Source organism: Salminus brasiliensis, chromosome 16, assembly GCF_030463535.1.
Source record: "Salminus brasiliensis chromosome 16, fSalBra1.hap2, whole genome shotgun sequence".
NCBI classification, from domain to species: domain Eukaryota; kingdom Metazoa; phylum Chordata; class Actinopteri; order Characiformes; family Bryconidae; genus Salminus; species Salminus brasiliensis.
The window spans coordinates 16,314,351-16,339,769 of NC_132893.1; the positions used below are offsets into that span (position 1 = coordinate 16,314,351).

General features: G+C 39.9%; 1 protein-coding gene across 1 annotated transcript; it reads left to right on the plus strand.

Annotated features, from left to right (window-relative positions):
• Positions 1 to 350: 350 nt before the first annotated feature.
• Positions 351 to 13,622, plus strand: ints2 (integrator complex subunit 2). Its single transcript, XM_072659319.1, has 25 exons — positions 351 to 726; positions 1,279 to 1,572; positions 1,790 to 1,928; positions 2,056 to 2,158; positions 2,387 to 2,500; positions 3,455 to 3,585; positions 3,686 to 3,856; positions 4,005 to 4,231; positions 4,395 to 4,520; positions 4,768 to 4,839; positions 5,825 to 5,939; positions 6,265 to 6,333; positions 7,425 to 7,559; positions 7,941 to 8,117; positions 8,577 to 8,685; positions 9,092 to 9,196; positions 9,328 to 9,492; positions 10,120 to 10,321; positions 10,472 to 10,597; positions 10,869 to 11,070; positions 11,308 to 11,634; positions 11,893 to 12,000; positions 12,185 to 12,290; positions 12,444 to 12,620; positions 12,731 to 13,622. Exons 2-25 carry the CDS (start codon positions 1,280 to 1,282, stop codon positions 12,910 to 12,912), a joined length of 3,681 nt encoding a protein of 1,226 aa, XP_072515420.1. The 5' UTR covers positions 351 to 726; position 1,279; the 3' UTR covers positions 12,913 to 13,622.
• The last annotated feature ends 11,797 nt before the right edge of the window (positions 13,623 to 25,419 follow it).

A 25,419-nucleotide genomic window follows, 5' to 3' on the forward strand; every position in this document is an offset into this window, starting at 1 on the left:
TCACGAAGCCAACAATATGTGCCGATGTTCGGAATACACAAAAATTATGCTGAGATTTAAAGACTGGACGTTTTCTTGTCGCCTCGAACGCAATACTTCTCAAAGCCCCGAGTAACTTAAGCTATCTAGTAAATCTACCCTAGTTTAACTGAAAATACTGAAATGTCGATATGTAGCAGTAGTCAGTAATTACAGTATTATATTTATCCAACAGTATTTATATTTAGCCATTTTAGCTAAAGTGGTGTTTGCATACCTCAGCGTGTTAACTAGCTATCTAGCTAACTTGGGCCACACGAGTGGGTTGTTTCCATAGCTGTAGCCTTGTATTGTTCTGGTCAGCCTTACTGCGCTCCACAGTCGCTCCGCAGCTTACAGAGAAAGCCGGGTGGTAAGCCCTCCGCAAAATAATTAAAACTACTAGCTAGTTGAATAAACTCTTGCACTTGTTTTCAGAAGAATGAAATGTGGTAGCTAGTTCGTTAACTCTACATTAACTTTTGTAAGCCCGTAAAGCTCCGTTAATTCAAGTGAAAGATCCCAATAGTGTTGAATGGCTTTCACTGCTAGCCGTTTAGAGCTGTGTGCACAGTTAGCCTTTTAGCGGAGTGCGTTGGCCTGTGGTGCCTCAGCTGTGTATGCTGAAACAAGCCACGATTATCCGAGGTCTGCTCGGGGCCTCGCTAAAGTGTCTTTGGATATTTACCAGTTGCTGTTAACCTCAAGGTAAGACGTGTTCTTTTAAATAAACAATATTCCAGTCCGAGCACCCATGGCACACGAAGTAAATGAATGTCTGGTAAACTAGCTATAGTATACTTGCTATTGCTTGTGCTAAACACTTTTAACTTCGCTAGCTAGCGCTAACTGCCTAGCCCGATAGCTAGTCATTGTAGCTAGCTAGCTATAAAGCTATACGTTAACGGACTATATTGAAGTTAATCATTTAGCTAAGCACCTTTCTGTTTAATTTAGCTAGCTAAGTTGCCCAGCCTTTATCTACTACTCATGGAAAGAACGCGAGACCGTTAGCTAGCTAGCTAGCTAATTGCGTAGCTAGCTAGCATAGCTAGCTACCGTTAGCGTTGGCGGGCTGCTTTAGGGTTACTAGAGATAAATACTCTAGACATATGTGTGTATATATATATATATATATATATATATATATATATATATATATATAGTGCTAATTAAATGAAGCTGTAAAAGTGGTGATCTGGTAAATGTGATGTGGTTGGCGGATTTTGAATATAGCCATCTCCTCTTTTTGTACAACAGAATGACAGAAAGTTCAGGTCTACAGTTTGTGAGCCCATATGCATTTGAGGCCATGCAGAAGGTGGACGTGGTCCGTCTGGCAGCTCTGAGTGATCCAGAGCTGAGGCTACTGTTGCCGTGCCTGGTGAGGATGGCACTGTGTGCTCCTGCTGACCAGAGCAATGCCTGGGCACAGGATAAGAAGCTCATCCTGCGCCTGCTGTCCGGGGTAGAGGCAGTGAACTCCATAGTAGCTCTGCTTTCTGTGGACTTTCACGCCCTGGAACAGGATGCCAGGAAAGAGCAGCAACTCAGGTGAAGTTATAATGTCGTACTTAAACATCCACCACTTCCAGTGTGCTAAAGTAGAAAAGAGTATGTTCATGGGTAACTTTGTTTAGCGTGTACAAAACAATGCTTGATGGAAGAAAAATACATGTTCACTTGGTGTATTAGGTGAATGTTACACCCTACACTTGAGTAAAAAAAACCCAAATAAACCGTTTTAAAGAAGTTGATTATCCCAATACAGGCATAAGGCCGGAGGGTCTAACGGTGAGAGTATCCTGGTTTCTCAGCTGCAACATGGCCTTACACTGGAGTTTGAACACAGTGATCCCCTAAGGAGGCTCAGACTGGCTCTCAGCGAGCTGCTGGCCATCATGAACAAGGTGCCCACCCATCTGTGCACCCCATCAACGCTTTTTGTGTTGCACGTTAACAGACCAGTGCGTTTTGAATATAAATTTTGTCATGCAAGATATTTGATGACACATGTCTGTTCCATTTGTTGTGCAGGTAGCTGACTCAAATGGGGAGTTTTTTTTGAAGTCATCTGAGCTTTTTGAGAGTCCTGTTTACCTGGAAGAAGTGGCTGATGTTCTCTGCATCCTTCAAGCAGGTACATTTGACAGCTGCAAAATTACAAAACATAGATCCACGTACTTTCAAGAAGTTAAAAAAGGCAGCGTGTATTGACATACAACCACCCAAAAGTAAGCAATACGTTTTAAAAAATGTAAATTAAATATTGCCTTACTTGTAAAATTAAGTTTAAATGTGCACCTTAACATGTGACCAATGGAAACCAATGCTTGTTTCACACATTTATTTTCTTTTTTTTCTGCAGAACTTCCATCTTTGTTGCCTATTGTAGATGTGGCAGAGGCCTTACTGCATGTGCGAAATGGAGACTGGTTCCTTTGTCTCCTTGTTGCCAATGTCCCAGACAGCTTCAGTGAAGGTACTTAAACTTGATTAGATAACACCTCATTCTTTGCAATTTGGGTGCATTATGAGTCTGGATTTTTTGCTATTTTGGATTTTTTTTAGTCTATAGACAAATCAGAACCATACTCACAATTTAACACTAATCTTTATCTTAGTTTTAACACTTAATCTTTACTCTAATATAACCTTAAAAAGACATACAAAGTTATCAAATATAAAAATATGAACTTTTCAAACTTTAAAGAGGTCTAGTGATTGTGACATACGTTAACGCTGAAAAACATTGATTTAGTATTTTCAGCCTTCAACAATGATCTAGTTTTGTCTGTAAAGGTATAAAGTGGTTTAAAGTGTGCCTTTGCAGGTTTCAAATAATCTGCAGAAATGTAAGGATCAGTCAAAAAGGAATTTTAGATGTGTTCAGAATGCTGAAGATGTAGAGGTAGATGATTCAAGAAAAACTGAGAAATCCCTGTTCTCTCTGTAAATTATAATAAATGAATGCTTTGTATTTCAAAAGCAGTAATCAGTCAAATAATAATCATAAATAGATGATAACATAATATTTCTTATAAAGATAGAAGTGTAGACTTTCAGCTAGAATTCAAGCATTTATTACTTAATTTATTATTAAGTGTTTTTACTTTTCAATGCTGATGATTTTGGTTCATTGGCAGCCATACAGTTCTATGCCCATTTTCTGATGTATTCCATGTCCATCAGGTGCCCCATTTGCACTGAAACATTACATTTTGTCTCTCTCTGACATTAAATAGTCTTTTTCTCCCCCCTTCCCTCGCTTATGCAGTATGCATGTGTCCCTTAAACTAATTTCAGATTGTGTCACAGTGGTGTGTAAAGAAAAAAACGTTTGGACTGTTATGAAGTCTAGAATAGAGGAGGACTATCTAGAATGAACGTATGGACTGTCAGGACTGAAACGTGTACACGTGCATTTTTCTACTAGTATGCCGCAGTCTTATAAAGAATGGTGAGCGTCAAGATGAGGAGAGTGTGGGCGGGAGACGCAGAACTGAAGCTCTTAGGCAGCTGTGCCAGATGAACCCGTCCCAAGCGCTCAACATTAGAGCCATGGTGGTGAGCATCCGCAGCTATGGAAAACAAGCTCCTTTACCTCAGCAGTAGTAACAATTCTCTAATTTAAAAATTTTTATGCCCTCTTTTTTTTTTCCCCTAGGTGGAGGAGTGTCACCTACCAGGTTTGGGAGTTGCTCTGACACTAGACTATAAGCCAGATAGTGCGGATGAAGCTGTAAGTCCTCTGGTGTCATATGTCAGCGGTCTGCTCCTGGGCACCAATGGGAAAGTGCGCACCTGGTTCGGAATGTTTATTCGCAATGGGCAACAGGTGCACATATACTTTTAAATGCTATCCAGATGATTGGGTTGTAGTTTTTGTGGGTGTGTCTATAATTTGAGCATATGTTTGCACTAAAACATTAAATCTTGGTCCCTTTCCTTTTCCTTTCTCTTTCTCTCTTCCCTTACCCTTTCAGAGAAAGAGAGAGAGCAGTTCTGTTTTGTGGCAGATGCGTCGGCAGCTTCTTTTGGAACTGGTGGCCATCCTGCCTCGCTCACGCAGTACACATGTGCCTAATGACACCGAGCTGAATACTGAGATGGAGAGCAGTTCAGGCTACTCAGGCCTGAGAGAGGAACACGTGGTGAAGGCCAGCGCACTACTCAGACTCTACTGTGCTCTTATGGGCATTGCTGGACTTAGGTACTGTCGTCTCACACACGGTATCAAGGATTTTAACTATAAGTAGTGTAGCTGTACTGCCACCTCCATGCTTAGAATCTTTGTAAAAATGTGCATTCATGTGAGCTATTGTAATGCCGTGAGCATGATATTGAGTAGTAATGTTCTCTATATTTATACCCAGACCAACAGATGAGGAAGCTGAGCAACTTCTCCAGCTGATGACCAGTCGTCCCCCTGCTACTCCTGCTGGAGTTCGCTTTGTCTCCCTGTCCTTCTGTAAATTACTCGCCTTCCCCACACTGGTCAGGTATTGTCTTCTTACATGTGTTCAGCATCAAATGCTTTATATTGTAGGATAGAATGTTTTTAAAACTTCATGCATTGGGAACCCCTAATTTGGCCATGTTTTTCTACACCTGAAATGAAGCATTAAGGCGTATGCTGAGTAAAATATGTGAAAATACAACATTTTCATATTTTTTGAAAGTGATAATCAGAGTGTACTGCATGCGTAGCTTCTATAATGTTACTTTCTTCTGCCCATTTATCATTAGTACTCCAGAACAGGAGCAATTGATGGTGATGTGGCTCAGCTGGATGATTAAAGAGGAAGAGTACTTTGAGAGGTAAGGACATGTATCCATGAACCATGTGCATGTTTAATACGAATGGGGATTTTGCAGTATTTCAATATTCCACATATGCTGAAAATAAATAAATTATTAAATTCTAACTTTGCCATCTTTTTATCTCACATATTTGAAAGCAAATTGACATTTATTATTTGAGAGTTTTTTTTTTTGTTTTTTTTTTTTTCTTTTTGTGCACGTATTTGTCACTGTACAGTGTACACTGTACAGCGAAATGTGTCCTCTGCATTTAACCCATCTGGTAGTGAACAAACACACACACACACACACACACACACACACGTGTTAGGGGCAGTGAGTGCACACACACACCCAGAGCAGTGGGCAGCCAACTCCAGCGCCCGGGGAGAAGAGAGGGTAAAGGGCCTTGCTCAAGGACCCAACAGTGGCAGCTTGCCGAGCCCGGGAATCGAACCCACAACCCTGTTATTGATATCCTGGCGCTCTAACCGCTGAGCCACCACTGCCCACATTTGTTTTCTTATTCTTTTTTTTTTTTTTTTCTTATTCTTTTTGAAAAGTTTAAATATACAATTTAGTTTCTCCTTTCTAGGACTTTTTTGCCTCCATCACCTTAGAACATGTTGAACTAGTCTATTCGAACTAGCTAAGGGTATTTTATATATATTGAGTAAACAGCGAATCACTTTTGTAAGTTGTTCTGGATAAGGGGGTCTGCTAAATGCTGTAAATGTAGAAGGGAAACAGAGTGTATTTTCTGTGATGAAACCAAGATAAACCTAGTTAATGCTCTAAATAACTACTAATTTACAGTGTGTGTTATTTACAAGGCAGACACACTTTTTCACAATTTATAGTGATGAATTTTTTTATTAAAAAGTATATATTTTTTTAGCACCGAGTTTGTGTTAAGCAGTGTTAATGAGTTTGTGTTAATGCTGTTCCCTTGCCATGTCCAGTATGAATTACCAAGTGTTTGGTTCTTTGTCATCTCTTCCAGTGCTGCTGGTGTGTCTGCATCCTTTGGAGAAATGTTATTACTGGTTGCCATGTATTTCCATAGCAACCAGCTTAGTGCTATCATTGAGCTAGTTTGCTCCACGCTTGGAATGAAGGTGAGCTTTTAGGATCAGTGTTAATCATCATTATTTTTTTTTTACACAGTAAACACATGTAGATGTGAGAAAAAGAAGAATACAGTAAAGACCTTGTGTGTTGATAGATATTGGATAGTTTGGCTAAAAACAGAAGCAGGGCTTGTGCATGACTGCTGTATTTTAGCCTGTGTTAATAGAGTTTGTGTAAAATAGTTGATTTAGTTGTCTGTAGTATCAGCCTGCGAAACTTATCTATAGCCTGGCCTTACTTAACAGAAACTGTTCTCAATTTTCTTCTATTTTTTTTCTGCTCATCTCACTGACTGACCATCCTCTATCTCAGATTGCCATTAAACCCAGCTCTCTGAACAAAATGAAGACTATCTTTACTCATGAGATTTTCACTGAGCAGGTACAGTACAAAATATTTGAATTCTTAAAGTGCAGGGTTTCATTCTTTCCATTCTTCAATGGCATGCATATGTTTGGGCACCCCTGTTCAACATTTTTGCTACTATGAATGATGAACTGATCTCAGAAAGACATCAAATTAAAGTTACATTTTTTTAAGATTTTGTAAATGTTTACAGTTAAAAAAAAAAAAAGAGAGAAAAAAAGGAATTCACAAAGTCTGGACACTCTAAAACTTTCTACTGAAACTCTCTGATCATTTTTTACCAAGGTCTCAGACTTGTTTGATATGGTTTGATTTATATGGTTATGGCTTGTTTACAGTAATTGTTAGCCAGGTGATACAAAGTGATGCATTACTTTTACTTTTATTATTTGAGTCATCAAATCCTTCTCAGCAGTCAGCAACCATGGGCTGCAGCCCAGCATTGGTGCCCACAAAGCAGCAGAAAGCAATAAGAAAACAGAAATGCTTTTTTGGTAACATTTCTTCAGTTAAGTTGAGGTCTGAAAGACCAAGACAAACTAATTTTAGGATTGCTAGAAAAGTAAATCAAAGCCCCTGTTTGACTGCAGAAGATCTTCAGGATTTTTTTGGTGGTGCAGTGTTCTACTGTGCAGTGACACCTGCACAAGTATGACCTTCATGGAAGGGATGCATTTTCATGAAAAGAGAACCACTCCTCCTGTTAAGCATAGGGGTGGTTCAGTCATGCTTTGGGCCTGTGTTGCAACCAGTGATAAAGATGGCATTTACAGCAGTATAATGATCCTAAACACACTTCAAAGTCCACAGTGGACTTCCTTGAGAGGCACATGGCCCTTTCAGTTCCCTGAAACTAAACATCAAAGAGTGATGCTTGCAAGACCCAACAATCTAAAATTCTCTCCACCTACAAAACTACCGTTACCATAGCAATTTTGTGAATTGGATAGTTGTTTATTATCTTCCATAAAACCATGTTAATCATAAAGCATGATGGCTGCTTTTTTTTCCTGGACTCTTAAGCCATGGATGGCTCTGTTATTCTCAGAGAAACAACTAGAGAACTAATACATTTCGTGAACTAATTGAACTGTTTTGTGTTTTAGGTGGTAACTGCACATGCTGTGAGAGTAGCTGTCACTAACAGCTTAAGTGCCAACATTACAGGCTTTCTTCCCATCCATTGTATTTACCAACTCCTCAAAAGCAGAGCCTTTACCAAGCACAAAGTTTCCATTAAGGTACAAAGAATTCAATAGCTATGGTCAACTATGTTCTGTTTCAGTATTGTATTGTCTATTCCGTTTTATCATCTCTTCATACCCTGCATTTGTTTTTGTTTGGTTGTTAATTGTCTCCCATTACCTCTTTTACTCAACAATCATCTGCACTGTACCTAGTGCAGATCATGATTTAAACAAGAACCTTTTCTGTTGCCTGAAGGTGTTTTTCGTAACAACTAACAAATTAATCTTTGACAGTGGTATAGCAACCAAGAAGATATATTAAAGGCATCGATTAACTGATTTCCAGTGGAGGAAGTGAATGGTAACTAAGCCATCCTTGCCATCATTCCCTGATGGAGGTCTAATTTACTTATTTCCTTCTCTTCCTCCCTCCAGGATTGGATCTTCAGGCAGCTGTGTGAGACCACCACACCTCTTCACACTCAGCTGCTCCCTCTTATTGACGTTTATATTAATTCCATCCTTACTCCTGCCTCAAAGGCCAACCCTGAGGCCACCAACCAGCCAATCACAGAACAGGAAATTCTCAATGTATTTCAGGGCCGACCAGGGGTAAGAGGGGCTTTAAGCTACTGAATTTTCGCAGTTTCATAGTTTTCTTGAGGTTCTGGACTAGCAGGAATAGTAGTTGTTTTTCTGTCTCACTAACGTTGTTCAGATGACACAGTACTTGATGTTTAATGTAGTGTAGTATGCAGTCTAGTATTATGTGCATCATTGTTTCTGTTAATGGAATAGTGATATATTTAGGAAAGTCTAGAAATATTTTAGTTTACGAAAAGAAAGGCCTCTAACAACTGTAATTCTTCAGTCTGCTGCCGTGACAATGGCAGGTGATTTACTGTGTAATTGTGTTATATTTTACAAATTCCATATTGATACTCAAGGATGCTTGTCTCCTTTCTGGCTGTGGGGCCTAAAGCCATTTATCTGTGAGACCGTGTACAGAACCATTTTTATTTCACTCTCTGTCTCTCTCACACACACTTGCTCTCTTTCTCGCTCCCTCAGGCAGATGGTGGGAAAGCGCGTTCTCAGTATAGTATCACTACACAACTGTTGATACTTTACTATATCCTGTCTTATGAGGAGGCTCTGCTGGCCAACACTAAGGCACTTGGTCAGTAAAACCAATAACAATAAAAAGTTATGAGCAGTTATGATCATTTTATGCAAATTCATAATTTATGGTATTTATTTGTGATAGTCTTCCCTGTTGATCCAGCTGTACCATGGTATTGAACTGCCAGGTTTTAAAACATCATTCTTTTATCTGAAGTCTTAAATACACTTTACCTTTGTTATGGAAGCTCTCTATGTTTTACACACTGTTTCTCCTCCTTAACTGTGTGTCCACTTCTGTCCGGCTTGTTGCTTTTAATTAGACTCCCTCCCTACACTCATGTTATTATAGTGATGCCCTTTGGCTTTGTTAATAAACTGTAAAATCAGCTGTACACCAGCTGCCCTGATAAACTGTAGCTCTGGATAATTCGCCATAATTCACAATATGCTCTCCTTTTTAGCCCTTATGCAGAAAAAACCCAAGTCCTATTCTGCTGCTCTCATGGACCAGATCCCCATTAAATATCTTATCCACCAGGCTCAGGGTTTGCAGCAGGAACTGGGGGGTAAGCGAAGTATTTATAAAATTTTAAATAACTTCATAATTGTATTGCAGTTATGTTGTATCTGTGAGTACAGTTTATTTTTTCTTGTTTTAAATTAAATGCCTTTTATTTTATTAATGTATCCTTCAAAGGGCTGCATTCTGCATTGTTGCGCCTCTTGGCCACTAACTACCCTCACCTCTGTATGGTGGAGGACTGGATTTGTGAAGAAGAAGTGACTGGCACATTGCCCCTCCTGCGGAAGATGTTGCTTACCACTCCAGCCTGCAAGTATTCACAAGTGCAGTTGCACAATGGTGAGTAGAGTTTGCACTGACTGATCTGCTGCTCTGGTTACAGTTTTTCTTTTTCAGCATAGGGTGGCTTTGTGCTTCCTGTGAATGGCATACCACAGCTAAGCCTGTTTTTGAAAACAGATAAAAGAGAGCCACAGGCTTTCATCTGCTGTGTTGCAGCTAATTATAGTCTCTGTGATTATTAGCTGTCTGACATGCCATTTCTGATGTTATTGTTTGTATCTGACTTTTAGCACCTATGGGTCAGACTCTGTAGAATGATGCATTTGAGCCATTTTGGGTTTTTTTTATAATCTACTGTCTATGAATTGACCTAATGAATGGAATTATTGTAATATGAATTTGGAAATTGTAACTAGTGCTTGTAAAAAAAAATAATGTAAAATTGTAAAAAATTGCAAACACAATTCAATATTTGTACCAGATGTATAAGACTACTTAAAACTCATCAATCTTACCTTTCTTGTTCAGTGTAAGATTTCACCCTATTAGGCTGTTTTGGGGTTGACTTCCCTTAACTCTCTTTGTGTCAACAGAAACTAAACAGTTTTTTTTCATGATTTCCCTATCTGGTGCGCTGCTAAGTTTTTCTTTTACTATAAAGATTTTGGTTCTTGTTCCTTGCAGCCTTCCAAAATGTGGTACAGAGTGGTCACCGGCTGATGAGGATCCTGGAGCACCTAACTCTTCTTAGTGCCGGTGATCTGATCCCCTATGCAGAAGCCTTAACAGCTAGCATAAGCCTGCTGTTGGAGGAAGGTGTCTCTCGCAGGGTCCTGCAGACTGTCAACAAGCTTTGGATGGTGCTTAATACAGTCATGCCTCGTAGGTGTGTGCATGTGTCCGTAATTGCATGTGGGTAGGGTGAAAATTATTTACAGGACGAGTTCTTTGCAGATTTCTTATTCTGTATATCTGTTGATTGCGTTGAGAATTAATTGTTGCACCACTAATGTATATTCATTTTTATTTCTCTCAGACTGTGGGTGATGACTGTGAATGCTTTGCAGCCCTGTCTCAAGCTCCTCAGGCAGCACCGCTACACTCAGAATGACCTGCTGGTGGACCCACTCATTGTGCTACGCTGTGACCCCAGAGTGTTTAGGTATGCCACATTTTGTATTAGTGCTGTGTAATTGTGCTGTGCTGTGTCAGAGCTTCAGTTCCTTAGGCTTGTATGAAATGTTAAGAAGTTAAGAACATTATTCAGTTCATTGATTTTTGCTGTGCGTAATGAATAAAATAACATGTAACATGTAGGTTAATGTTCATTAAATTAAACAAATCAACAAATTATGATGATCTTTCTAATGATAATGAATCTTCCTCTCTCAGATAAACTCTGAATGTATGTAATTATTTTTGTTGGTGTGCAGGTGTCCCCCCCTAATGGACATCACACTTCACATGTTGAACGGCTACCTACTGGCATCTAAAGCCTATCTGAATGCCCACCTGAAGGAGACTGCAGAGTTTGAGCGTCAGACTCAGACAGTCTCAAACTTGGGGCTCACTGGTCAGCCAGATACACCAGAAGTCACCAGAGAGGAGCTGAAAAATGCTTTGTTGGCTGCACAGGTACCACATTCATATACCTTTTGATTATAAAGGTTAACATATATAGTGAAATAGTGGGACCACTATTTGAACAAACAGTTAACCAGACAACAATCATTTAAGAATTTTAATAGTTGTCACCGTTGTATATAGAAGAACTCTTAATTAAACCTTAAATCAAAAAAGAAAATTCATCATCTTGTGTAGCAAGTGTGCTAATGTAATTTTATATATGCCTTCCTCTTTATACCCTCGCAGGACAGTGCAGCAGTACAGATCCTGTTGGAGGTGTGTCTACCTTCCTTTCAGGAAGAGCAACAGTTGAGTGCAGGAGGAAGTGACAGCTTGCTAAAGAGTGTTCAGTCTGTTTCAAGCCAGCCCCTGAGAGAACAGAGGAGAGCCATGGCTTTGCAGGGACCTCAGGGCTCACAACAGGCTGAGGCAGGATTGATGGGGGCTCAGGGGGAGCGGCAGGTGGAGGGGGGACTACTCAGCGACCTTAGAGAGGTGCAGTGCCTCATCTGCTGTCTGCTACACCAGATGTTCATTGCAGATCCCAACATTGCCAAACTGGTGCATTTCCAGGTGATCACATATTATTGTAACCACAGTCAGGAAGTCTTTCATTTCAACACTTATATAGTATATGATAACTGATTTCTTCAAAATAGAAACAGGGCACTCGGTTATGGTTAGAATATGAATTATAGCAAGCTTTGCACTGTTCTTTGTATTTTCCGTGTTGAACACAGATTGTGATCTCAACCTTTCTACATTTAAAACTGTACACATGGCCAAAGAGTAACCTGAATTCTGTATGTGATATGGATGTGCTTTCTGTAGGGTTATCCTCAAGCTCTGCTTCCTCTGACTGTAGCTGGCATTCCTTCCATGCACATCTGCCTGGACTTTATTCCTGAACTCCTTGCACAGCCTCAGCTGGAAAAACAGGTGCATTACTGATTCGTCAAACCATCTGGCCAGTTGTCTTGTTTTTTTACATTTTTTTTTTACTTTTTATCTGTCCGTACTTTCAGCCGTCTCCTAATTGACTATGTGGGCATCAGAGTATTTCTAATGACACACTTTGCATATGTTTTGAATCTTGATTTCATTTATGTGCTTTCCCTCACAGATCTTTGCCATCCAGCTGCTGGCTCACCTGTGCACACAGTATGCTCTGCCCAAATCCCTCAGTGTGGCACGTCTAGCTATTAGCGTGATGGGCACCCTACTCACAGGCAAGGATGTGTCCTTTTTTTGTTTGTTTCTTATGATTATGGTATGCTGCCCTCCTTTGGTTATAACTGAACATGACAACCGTCTTTACTGCATGTAAAAGTAAATTCTTTTTTTTCCCCTTTCCCCTCTCCTTTTTACTGTTTTTACCTTAGTCCTGACACGTGCAAAGCGTTTTGTGTTCTTCATGCCCACGTTGCCATGCTTGGTGTCATTTTGCCGGGCATTCCCTCCTCTCTATGACGATGTGGCCTCCTTGCTGGTCCAGGTGGGCCAAGTGTGTGCTGCTGATGTTGCTACTAAGGCCCGAGACATCGACCCATTTATCACCAGTATGTTGCCAGTGAATTGTAACTGTTTTTGTGCATAAAACATACAATCTGCGAGAGAGGGATTTATAAGAGAGCCTTATGAGTTTTGCATGATCTGCTTGTCTTTTCAGGGCTACAGTATTTGAAGGAGAAAACAAAGGAAGCACTTGGATCAGATGTGGAATTATTCAAAATGGCTCTGCCTACGAGATCTACTGAGGAACTGGGTGGTACTGATCCTGATGTCCAGCTGTGTTACTGTATAGAGGCCACCTTTATGGACATTATTAGTTCCAGTGTACAGGAACTTTAACAATATGGGGCAAAAAAACATTAGGAAGAAATGAGCAGTGGCCTTGCTTGTGCACAGGAATGACTAGCATTATGTGGAAGTTAAGAACTCTTTCAGTTGCAAAAATACAGAATCATGTATTCATTCGTGTAAAGATATATGTATCTGAGACTGTGAGTCAGAACAAAGCTAATTCAAACCAAAAGGAAAAAAAATGGACAGTTTGTTAGTGTGTACATATCACGAGAGTGTAGTTGACATTCGAGTGGCAAAATGTTCTTGGTCTGTTTTCTAGACCTATTTATAAAAAGTATTCTCTTTTCTCAGTCATGTAATTTTCCATGTGTGGGACCTTACATATTGCAGCTATGTACTTTTTTGTATTCTGTTCTGCCTAGTTTTAGAATTTGTATTAAAACTGAATCTCTTAAAGAAATCCTGTGGCTTGTTTAAACATGTGGCGTCTCATTCTTATTTATAATGTAACCACTATTTACATTTGTTAGATTTTTTCCATCAAGGTGTATTTTATAATAAGAGGCACTTGTCAGCCATGTGGGGGCACTCTTGCTACATGTTAAAATGTGCATTTTGCACCATGTGGTAGTGTAATTTCAGTATGGCAGATAAAATTCCAGTTACGCCTGTGCACCAGTAAACTAGTGATCCTCGTTGGCAAACAGTTCCAATCCCCTTTCTAATGTTTTCTAAAATTGTATATGACATGTAAAGTATGGTGTTTATTTTAACTATTGGTTGGTAATTGCAATTAACTTATCATTGATATCATGACTAATCATTTATTTTTCATGTATTGAGCATCTGTAAAACAAAAACATTCAGCAACAAGTAATTCAGGTTAATTTCCCAGGAATTATGTTGAAAGCCCCCCCCCACACACACACACCTTACAGTTGCACACCACCAACACAAAAAATGCATTTAAAAATTATAATACAGCCAGGTATTAGGATGGTGTTTGGACAGTGACAATTTTTGTAATTCTTCTATTTCTTACATAATCCCCATCATTTTCAGAGGTTCAAAAGTATTTATAAAAAACAAACGTAATTGAATGAGAAGTGTCTTTAATACTTGGGTAGAAGTCCTTTGCAGTCAATGACTGCATGAAGTTTCAAACACCATGGCCATGCTGGTTGTTTGTGGTTCTTTCTGCCTTCAGGTTTGTTTTCAGCAAATAAAAATCATATTCAATTGTGTGGAAATAAGGTTCAGATTCTTTGTCTTAAGACAAATTCTTTGTCTTGGTTTCCACCAAGGTTTCTTCCTCTTGACCTGTGGGAGTTTTTCCTTGCCACTGTTGCCACTAGCTTGCTCAAAAAAGGCTTGGGCCCGGATCCTAAAATTTTGTTTTATTTCTTATTTTAGAAGTGGGCAGGCTTTCTTTTCCCCTCCATATTTTTTGTGAAGGCATTACTTGATTGTTGACTTTGACAGTGATATGCCTACCTGTTCGATAGTGTTTGTGGCATGGCTTTTGTTGCTCAGCTCATTACTTATTTTTAAGAATGTAAGAAATTGTTGATTTGTTCACTTCAGCTGTTTCTGATAGTTTTCTGTTTTCTGCCTCCTGGGACTGTTTTTGGAAAGTTCTTATATATATCTTACAAATTCAGACCGTGTATACTCTTAATTTATCATGAAATAATGAGGGAACACACCACGCTGGTCCTTGAAACGGTGTATCAGTAAATTGTCTGTTGTTTTGCAGCCTGTAAAATGCTGAAATTCTCAAAAGTTTATCCAATGTTCTTGTTGAACCCCTCAAATCAAAGTTGAATGTCCACTCTTAAATCACATTTTCATTGCTGCATTTAAAATCCATCGTGGTGGTGCACAGATCAAGCTATCCTCCAAATGTAACAATGATCATTATGGTTTTTGTCCTTGTGTGCATTTGCAAATGTGTTTTTTTTGTTGTTGTTGTTGTTGCTTTTTTCCTTGTCGAGTGGCCTTTTAGCTCATGTTGGTAAGATGTTTAAGACAATAGAGCACAGCACACATTAGTGCGGTACTCTAGCAGCTATTTTTCTAAAATAAATAACAGAGCAAAACACAATGTGCAATAAATGTGCAAAGAGTCCAGTGAAATAGTGAGGTAGTATGTGGTGCAATGCTTTCACATTGTCTGGGATTCACATTGGGTAAATGAGTGTGTGTGTGTATGGAGGAGTCTATTCATTCAGTCTCTGGAGTTGAGAAGTCCGATTGCTTGTAGGAAATAGCTGTTGCAGAGTCTTGTCGTGTTGGACCGGATGCTGCGATACCTTCTTTCCAATGGCAAGAGGGAGAACAGTTTGTATGAAGGGTGCGTGGGGTCATCCACAATGCTGTTTGCTTTGCGGATGCTGCAGGTTGTGTAAATGTCCATGATGGATGGGAGACAGACTCCACTATTCGCTAGTCGTCTCCACTATTCGCTGGAGGGTCTTGCAGTCAGAGACGGTGCAGTTCCCAAACCAGGCAGTCATGCAGCTCCTCAGGATGCTCTCTATGGTGCCTTTGTAGAAGATGGTGAGGATGGGTAGAGGGAGACGGGCCTTTCTCAGCTTCCGGAGAAAGTAGAGATGCTGCTGGGCTTTCTTGGCCAAGGAACTTGGTGATCTTAATGATCTCCACAGAGGGCCCATCGATGTTAAGCAGAGAGTGGTTGCGTCGTGCTCTCCTAAAGTCAACGACCATTTGACTTTACACCAGTCTGTCAGCTGCTGCACCTCCTCTTTGTATGCTGACTCGTGGCCTTTGCTGATCAGACCCAGCACTGTTGTGTCATCGAGAAACTTTATGATGTGGTTTGAGCTGTGTTTTGCTGCACAGTCATGATTTAGCAGGGTAAACAGCAGAGGACTCAGAACACTGCACTGGGGGGGCCCAGTGTTAAGTGTGATGGTGCTGGAGATGCTGTTCTCAACCCGGACTGACTGGGGCCTCCCAGTCAGGTAGTCCAGTACCCAGCAAGGTTAGCTTTCCCGTGAGGTTCTGTCAATAAAACATTTTATATATATATATATATTATAGTAGTGTTTTTATATTTGCCACTGTGTTTAATAAAACATTCCTAAAGCTAGCGGCGAACACCAGTTAGCAGTCAACACCTGTTTTGTCAAGTATATGCTTCCTGATGTTGAATCAGGTGAGCTGGTGATAGAATTGAACACATCCACATGCTGGCTGTGGGTGTCCAGGACAAATCTGTAACCAAGCTTTGTTCTTAAAACTAGCTCACAAGATATCCACTACTTTTGTCTAAAAGATAAATTATTGTTACTGTATTAACCATGTTTCTGTGCATCTGTGATCTAGTGTTTTACAAGAAAAAACACAAATTCTTATAAGGGTGTTTTAAATGGTACAGGATTTAGATGGGCGGTGGGGGGTGGTGTAGATTGATCATGTTTGTTGTTGCATCCAGTGGCACAGGGAACATTTCAGTGGTAGGGGGAAGATTGAATTTCATTAATGCCAAAATACCTAAATAAAAGCCTTTTGCAATGTAAAATAAACAGAAATCCTCCAAAGAAGTGAAAGCTTAGCTGGTTACAAAATGTGTTTACAAACTGTGATACTTGTAAAATGGGATGTTATTAAGTACTGACCATGCAGAATGCCCAATTTTGAAACTTTATGCCATTTGAAAATCAGATTACTTTCTGAGAATACTTAAGGAAAACACTTTAAACAGTCATCAAAACAAAGTGCAACTTTGCTCTCAGATTTTCTATTTAAGATTATATTTATTTATTTATTTGGTTGGGGTGGGGTGCAGTAGAAGAGAAGGAATAGGATGAGAGACATGTTTGTTTCTAAGCAGCAGCCTGGAGATGTTCTCCTCATAGCTCTCTGTTGCGCCATAACTCTGAACTGCTCTGAACATTGCCTCAGGCTAGCAGGGGGAGACATCACAGCTCGGTTTTGTTTTCACTGTGAGGCACTGTCGAGCTTAAATGTCTTCTTCAAACAAATCATCTCCATTTTTCCCCTTCTCATACGCTTCTTGAACTTCTATTTGAGAGGCAGGTGGGATTGTGGAGAATTAAAATTTGATCTTTGATTTGAATTTGAGCTCTCTGAATGACTGTGGTAGATTTGACTGAATCTTCAGGAGGTCATAGGCTATCGGATAAGTTGCTCATTTGACAGGATATTGAATTGTCTATATGTGCGTTGATGAGCTGTTGAGTCACAGTGAGTGGGTAGTGAATGGTTTCAAAATGATTGCGTGTCAGTGAAACAAATTGACCTCTTGCTTAAGATCCATGGTCACAATGCCTCCCTATTCCTTTAGCCATGCTCTGTATCCAGGAAAATCAGTGCACTCGAATCACAATACTTTTATAATGTAATTCCAGCTTTGATTTAATAATTGCCATATGTTTAATGTTTCATTGCTGGCATTACAAATTTGATTTGGGATGTTCATGCCGATTCAGGCCAGAAATATATCTGCTCATGAATGATTTCAGATTAAATGAATTCAACCTACACTTCTTTGTACACAAGCCACCGATTTAGAACCTTATTACCAGACAGATGCTTAGGCCTAGTCACAGTATGAAAGAAAATGTCATTGAAAAATGGCCACCAATGCTACCAGCGAGCTGATATTAATAGTCTATGCCCAACATAGCCCAATTGCCTAATTTGGTACGTGATTTGTTAGAACTACATAGAATTCTGCAGATTAATTTCCTGACCTCTATTACCATGACAAATCAGTAATATAAAGTCTTGGCTACATTTTAAACCATTAAAGATCGCTCCATCTGAGGCCATGATGTTTGTCTGTGTGGCAAACCATATTTACAGGCTTTCGGAATCTAATTAACATGTTTTAAAGGTAAAGGTGCATGTATTTGTCACTGTACAATGTACAGCGAAATGTGTCCTCTGCGTTTGACCCATCCTTGGTGGTGAACACACACACACAAGTTAACTATGGGCAGTGAGCACACTGAAGCGGTGGGCAGACAACTCCAGTACCCAGGGAGCAGAGAAGTTGAAGGGCCTTGCTCAAGGGCCCAACAGTGGCAGCTTGCTGAGCCTGGGTATCAAACCCACAATCCTGTCATCAATAGCCCGGAGCTCGAAACGCTGAGCCACCACTACCCTGTATCAATTAAATCAGTTGCTGATGGCATGACATAACATGACATTGAACTTGACATTGAACTTGACATTGAACTTGATTTAAAATTGTTTTTTGTAAACTCATGACTAAGAGTTACTATATGCCTCATAATAATTTGCACATTTACGATCCAATTAACCCTGCCATTACAACCAGAGTCGAAAGTGAAGAGGTTTAACCTTTTCTTCCCTAGAGGAGGTGTTAGATAAGTAGGTAATGGTGAGATGCTTGGAGGGCTTTTTGCTTGCTGCCATCTGAAGACCATGATTGTTGTTCTTTCTCACACCTGTTTGTGTGTCCAAAGCTCTGGTCTTGAGGGGCTATTCAAGCTGTATCTTAGCCACTCGCTGTGTGTGGTTAAGTGAGTGCGGCCAGTTCGACTGCGATAGGCGGTTCATTTGAGGTCAGTATTGATGTTTAATTGATGGGTTGGTTAATAAGGATAACTAACGCTGGTTAAATTGAGTCCTATTTAGGCTAGTGTAGTCTTTGTGTTTTGAACTACCATAATATCCTAAAACTGGATGGTTTAAACTATTGCAGCAGACAGTGTTGATAAATCATTCTGGATTATTATTTGCACATATAAAGGCAGTTCATTAAGCCCACTGTGAACACCCATTTAAAAACAACCGATCCTGTTGATAGCTTTATGTTGTGCAGTGCATCTCTCCTAAACACTCTAGAGGCTCAGAGCTTCTCGCAGCCTGACAGATGGCTCAGATGCTAGGAGGATATCCATATTAATTGCACAATTACAATGCACTGCATCAAGATTGTGCCATTAACGATGTGATTGAAAAAGCAATTATGGTTTTTGATTATCATCATCCTCTGTAAAACTGTGTTATTTTGTTGTCGCCTCTGGGTGCCTTTTTTCCTTCCTCTTCTGACAGCAAATTGATCTCCGCAGTGCAGAGTCTTGGGAGGCCTGCACTCCTTCCTGACTGGCACTTAATTAGCTAGCATAGCATTAGCATAATGAGCACCGCGGGGGAAGTGTGGAGAGACAGTTGCTGTTCTGATGAAGACCTGAGCCTGTATGCATCCTTAATTTCTGACTATAAGTATCTGGGATCAGTTTCATCTTGCATCAGTTACAGAATAGCCTACAGCTGAAATTTGATACAAAACATGACTGATAACTCTGAATAAAATAGCATATAACAGTGTGAGTAATTGAGAATTGAAGGTCAAAGAAAAGGAGAGTGTATTAAATATTGCAAACTGGAAAACAAAGTTTCTTTGGTTGAAACTTTCTTTTAAGAAGATACTACCCCAGTCCAAGGCCGCTAAAAACTGGAAAAACATTTCTCTAGTAGAAGCAAGATTCTTGGTTTATGAAGGACAGGATTTTGCAAATGTAAATATAGGCCAAGTACTTTTGAGTTTGCATCATTAAAAAAATAGACTTTTACTGTACTCACCAAACTGGTGCATACAGCCCTTCAAAGCTGTTGCAAAACCCAATTTTTCCACAGTTCTCCTGAAAGGAAATTAATTAAAGTTACTTTTAACAGCTGCAGGCATTTACACATGTGTATTCCTAGACCCCATCTGGAGATTAGAAAAAATGCGTAGATAGAGGGAGAAGTGTGTGTTGTGTGGTTTACCGTGGTGCAGGCAGGTTCAGCTGGGAAGCTGATGTAAAGGTTGGAGATGAGCTGTGGGATGAGCTTGGCTGCTGCCTTTGATCCAATCTTCAGTGCTGTTATTATGTCAAGAACTAAGAAGTCTCTCTGTAAGGCTCTGCCCCTGGCCTGCTCATCTGTTTTATTCCACTCTTCTGTTTGTGCGCAAGAGAAACAAAGCACTGTTTAAAAGCTGTCTCTCCAAAGAAAGAGAAAGACAGCGCAATGAGAGCAATTTTGAGAAACCAAGGGTCCCTGAGATAGAGTGAACGCACAAATGAGCACATTAGTATAGGACTGTTTAATAACTAAGCTTGTTTCTTTGAGGAATTTATCCTACCGCATTCCACAGCAGAAGAAACAATGTAGCATGCAGTACAACTCAATGTTTAAAAGCTCGGATCTTGATGCGTATAGCGTGATGTAGGACAAATATTACAATATGAATAGGCCAGGTAATGACACCACAACTGCTAGACTGTGGTCGTTCTTGGGTATTCGAAATAGTAGCGTTAATGCTGTAACAAAATGGTAGCCCATTATCAAAACCAGACTTGAAAGAAAAGATGTGGTACTTTAATGTGCTTGGACAAATAAGACCTCTACAAGGCAGCAGTGGTAATATGTCATGGATAAGAATCTCCGATAATCACTTGCCATAATTGGATTTTCAATACAGCTTTCCAAAATGAACCATGAAAGCTAATTATACTTCTATTACGAGGCGGATTTCATTTTAGTGGCACCAGTATGGTGATTAATTTGAAATTAGATTATAAACCTGTATCAAATTAAAGATAATGAAACGTGAAATTGACACCCTGCTCTTACCCTACACTTTTCTCTGTCCAGGAAGGAGAGAGAGATAAACTCTTTGAGGTTTGTCAGCATGAAATGTGTGGCTATAATTACTGATCTAAGGTCAGCTTCCTGCCTGTATTCACCTTCATTATGAAATGAAAGGCATGAACTAATCTTAGACTAGCGCTACTCATACGTGTTGCTAAGGGTATTAAATACCATGTATTTACACTCACTGGCCACTTTATTACAGTTACAGTCGAATGTTTACATACATGGCCATGAATAGCAATAGTGAGCTTTGAATTACTTCTTTGAACTGTTTTTTAGGGGGGGGGGGGTGTAAACATACATATTTAATTTAATGCCAACAACTAATTTTAAACTAAGTTTTATCCACGCTATCAACACTGCACAGCAATTCTTCCCTCCAATAAGCATGCAGTCACAGCTTCTCTTTCTGTCTGAGACAGAGAGAGGGAGTGTGTGAGCCTTCATCCCCACAGACCTTCAGTAAAAGGAGAGGATGTGGAAATGTCAGGCTCCCTTGTTAGCAATTCAAATGAAGTAAGTGGCAATTATGCCTTTTTCATGTTTTATGTGTGGCCCCTTCTGCATCAAGGACCGACACCGCACCCAGCTTTTATTACTGCTGAATGATCGCAAGGGTTTCAAAATTTAATAATTCATCCTTTCTCCCCATGCTCCACTCTCACTGTTCACATTTGATCTCTCTCCCACACACAAATCTTATCCTTAATTGTTTTAATGTTTCCAGTTAATGTATTTATGTAATTCAAATAGAGAGAGAGGGGAAAGAGCGAGAGGCCCCTTTTGAAAAACAGCATTTAAATAAGGTCTGTGTTGTGAATATGTGCCTGTATCCTTGGGTGTATGCAGTGGCCCCAGTAACCATGTAATCCTTAGCTAAAAGGTACAAGAGCAAATAGAGCAACAGAAAATGTTTAACTATCTATAGAAGTGCATAGTCCTCTTTTCATTCACTAATAAATTAACACAACATTATGTAACATTTTAACTTGTTACCTCCCATAGCAAGCTTTAAAATCAATTTAATGCTCCACTGACCTGTAAGAGGGAGAATAGCCTTTCTGTCATTGCCACTCCATGTAGCTTTGGTGTAAGCAAGTAAGCAGTACAATGCTCCAAAAATGCTCCAAAAAAACTATATCAGACCACTCCACTACAACACTCTGCATTTGTCTTTATGAACTATGCCTATGTGTATTTGCTGTTTGGCTACAGACTGTGCTCATGTGTATATATGTGTGTATATGTGTGTATATAAGTGTGTGCTTGTTCGATTGTCCTATGGTGTACCTGAGGAATTTTTTCATCTTTTCTTGCATCATCCTTCTTCCTGCAATTTTCTTCATAATGTACCAAACCTCATTATTGAATAATATGTAACCAAGTTTACATGGGGTCACCATTTCACATATGTGCATTGTCAGATGTTGCACTTAGACAACACAGAGTTTCAGAAGCCCACACTGCTCTTCCTCTCAAGGCCCAGACCCCAACAACTCACACTGCTCCACCACAGGGGCTGCTGATGAAAGAGGCAATCTGTATGTGTGCATGTGATAGTTCTCCAGCTAATATCAATAACACTAGCATATGCTGCCTGGACTCCACTATGCAAGCTGCTGCCAAGAAGATGAGTGGATGGAGGCAGTGGGATAGGGCTGAAGAGAGAAAGTAGGGGCACAGGGATGAAGAGATCAGGAAGGATGTCTTGTGACTGATTAACACATTTCTTTTGTTTATTGTCAATATGACAGAAATTATAAATCTGCTCAGCCAGATTATCATTAAATGTGTATATATCGTTACACATAATTATAACATTATTTACTAATTTACTAACTAAATATAAATGATACACATTTGATTTCACTGTTTTTGCTATTACTGCCTTTTTCTCCCATGCTTTCTTGGTGTGTTCTGTTAAAATAAACATTTTTCTTCCAATGCCAAACAGTACAATTATTCATCTATTCAGAATCAATTTTGTGACCCAAGGACATTGTATCTGTTCTTCCCTTTGAATCACTGTTTTTCCATATAGAAAGCTCCAGTGAGCAAAAGCGAGAGAGAGAGAGAGGAATTATATTTGTGTGGTGTGCATTTTCCCTCTAAGCTGTCTGTTTCTTTTGGCAAATTCTGTGTGTTTATTAACTGCCCCTTGGGTCCTCTAACTTAGTATTGCAGCTCTGTTCATAAAGTTTAACAAGATCTCGCTACTTCTGGGGGAAAAAATCCTGCTGATTTAGTTTCCAGACAAGAGACCTCAGCTCTCAGGGTTGGAATTTCAATGGCCTGAGACAGCCGGGCTGCTCCTAAACAGACATATTTCAACGCCTGTGGTGCATGAGGGTGAAAGGAGGAGAGGACTGTTATATCAATAATTTGCATGCTTGGTTTTGGCCTGTCAAGGTTGTTTTAACGAGGGAAGTGACGATTTTTAAAAGCACCCTCTGTTCTAAACAAGATACATTTTGTACACATTACCAGACACCCTTAAACACCACTTTCAGTTCCCAAACAACATGCCAAAGAAGACAGAATCTTTTTGCATTCCACAAAAAATGGGCTTAGTGAACTTTAGATTAAAGAAGAGAAGCAGAAAAGGGGAAATGATGATCACTATAGTGACAGGCGCGATTTGCATGTGGGCCTGCCTTTGATTCCAGAACATTCTGCTGTTATTGGACCAGAGGAAGGCGGAGACGAGGCTGTCAGTGCAGCGACGCTGCTTAAAACAGCCCAATTAGGGTGACGGATGGCTCCTGCCTCCCCAGTCTTCTCTGGGGAATATGAATGTACAACTCAAGCGACGCTACAAACAAACAAACAGACAGTCAAGAATTTTTCATTCTTTTCCTCCCGTCACCTCTCCAAATGTTCTTCATCATTCCTGACATGGCAGGCTATTTTTGGAGAGGGGGAGTTGGATTGATTCATAATAGATGGCAGCTGTGTAGGCACGGGTGTTGCAGAATGATCAGGAGATGGAGGGTTGTGTGTGTGTGCATGTGTGTATGTGAAAGAGAGATTGCTTCGCATTGAGCATGGCCCCTTGTGGGACGTGGTTGAGGAAATGCTGTGATGTACCCAGGGCTCCCCTGGGAGCCTTCAGCATCCTCCTGCTCCTGCCTGCTAACTGCACAGTGGTATGCTCCTTTCACTGCCTATCTGAAAGCATGGTAAAGAAGCCTCTCTCCTATCAGCCCAGGATTAGCTTAGTGTGGTGCCTTTTCCAGCATCCTTTCTACTGATTGCACTTTCTGCATTCTCTACATGTTCCATTTGTTGTGCACATAAACCTGTAACAGAATCTTGTCCCTTTGGATTCCATGTTCCTCTGTTAATGCTTTTGTGCATTTTAAAATAGGATTGTTCTATGATTGTAAGAATTGATGTAGAAGTTTTACAAAGTATTTGTTATTACTATTACTATCACACTACCATGTCCTTTTTGTTTTGCATGTTGCATCTAGTATATTTCAACACCAGCTTGCTGCTCATCACTTAGCAGGGCTCGAGGCCTAACACAGCTTTAGAAAGGTGTGTAAAGGTGTGTTTTGAAACTACCTGAGGAAAGTCTTTCCCAGATCATGCAGTGGGTTTAATAAGCTGCAGTGTTGTTTTTTTTTTGTCCAGTCCAGGTCATGTGTACAGTTTTGGATGTGCACCTTTAGTAATGGTCTTACCAGAAAAGCCAGAAAATGTTCATATTTTGAACAAATTTTGTTATCTTTTAATATATTTCAGTTGCATGGCTGCCTTTACAGTTGAGAGATTTGTGGATCTCAAATAAGTGTGTGATGATCTTTTTGTTGGGAGTACTCATGCAGTCAAACTCCTAAAGCCACATATCACTGATTCTGCACATGTTGTCACTGTCACTTTGCCCATTTTTTGTGAACAAATTTTTTTGTTTTTCAATCAATAAACAGACAGACATACAGACACACCACCTGTGAGTGACATTACTCAGTTTTAACTGATCAGACAAAATTTCTGTTTGCCCTTTAAACAAAGATGCTGCAGACCTAGCAGGAACACTAACAGCACCCGAGGAAAGAATTAAGTTATCTGTTTTTGTCATTCTATATTTCTAAATTAATTTACTGAGGTCAAAACAGACCCAGAGGCTAATTTGTTTCCTGAGCTGTAAATCATGGTGATAATTATGCAAATGGTAATGTAATTCATCATAGGTATATACAACATACATGTGTGTATGTGTGTGTTCTGTGCTTAAATAGGGGGCACTGCTACACATTTGCAATTTAAAGTTCATATTAGAAAGAGGGTCTTTACTTAATATATGTTTTCTTTATGAGATCATGTCAAATATCAACTACTTTATGCACGTTACACTGCATTACTGACACACAACTCAGCAGCAGCAGTGTGGGGCTGTAGGTCAAGCTCACAGCTGTCTTTACCTGAGAGGGTGCTTTCACTGACAAGGAATTAAAAGATTTTCCACTCACACCATTTGCATGTAGACTGGAATGTGCCCTTCTACTGTCTAACAAAATCAAGTCTATTTTCTTTTGGCAGCTGCATAATGAAGCATAATATTGCATTATGTATTACATTTTATGAGAAGATAGGTAGAGATGTATTTAAGAGTATGTGTCAATCTGTGACATTTTCTCCAGAGCACATAGGGGGCTTCAGGGACTACTTCAGGGACTGTACCTTTCAATCCGCTTCATCATGTTATTATTTCCCCATTACACTTTTACTCATGCCTCATGTCTTCAAAGAGGGTCTGTAGGGTCAGGTTTCAGACAGTGGCACTCCATTAACATGTCTGCTGAGTGGGTGTGTATTTTTATCATGGGCTTTGTCAGGCACAATGAATGGAGGCTCATTAGTTAGCTGTAATGCCTCACACTGCTCTCTCTG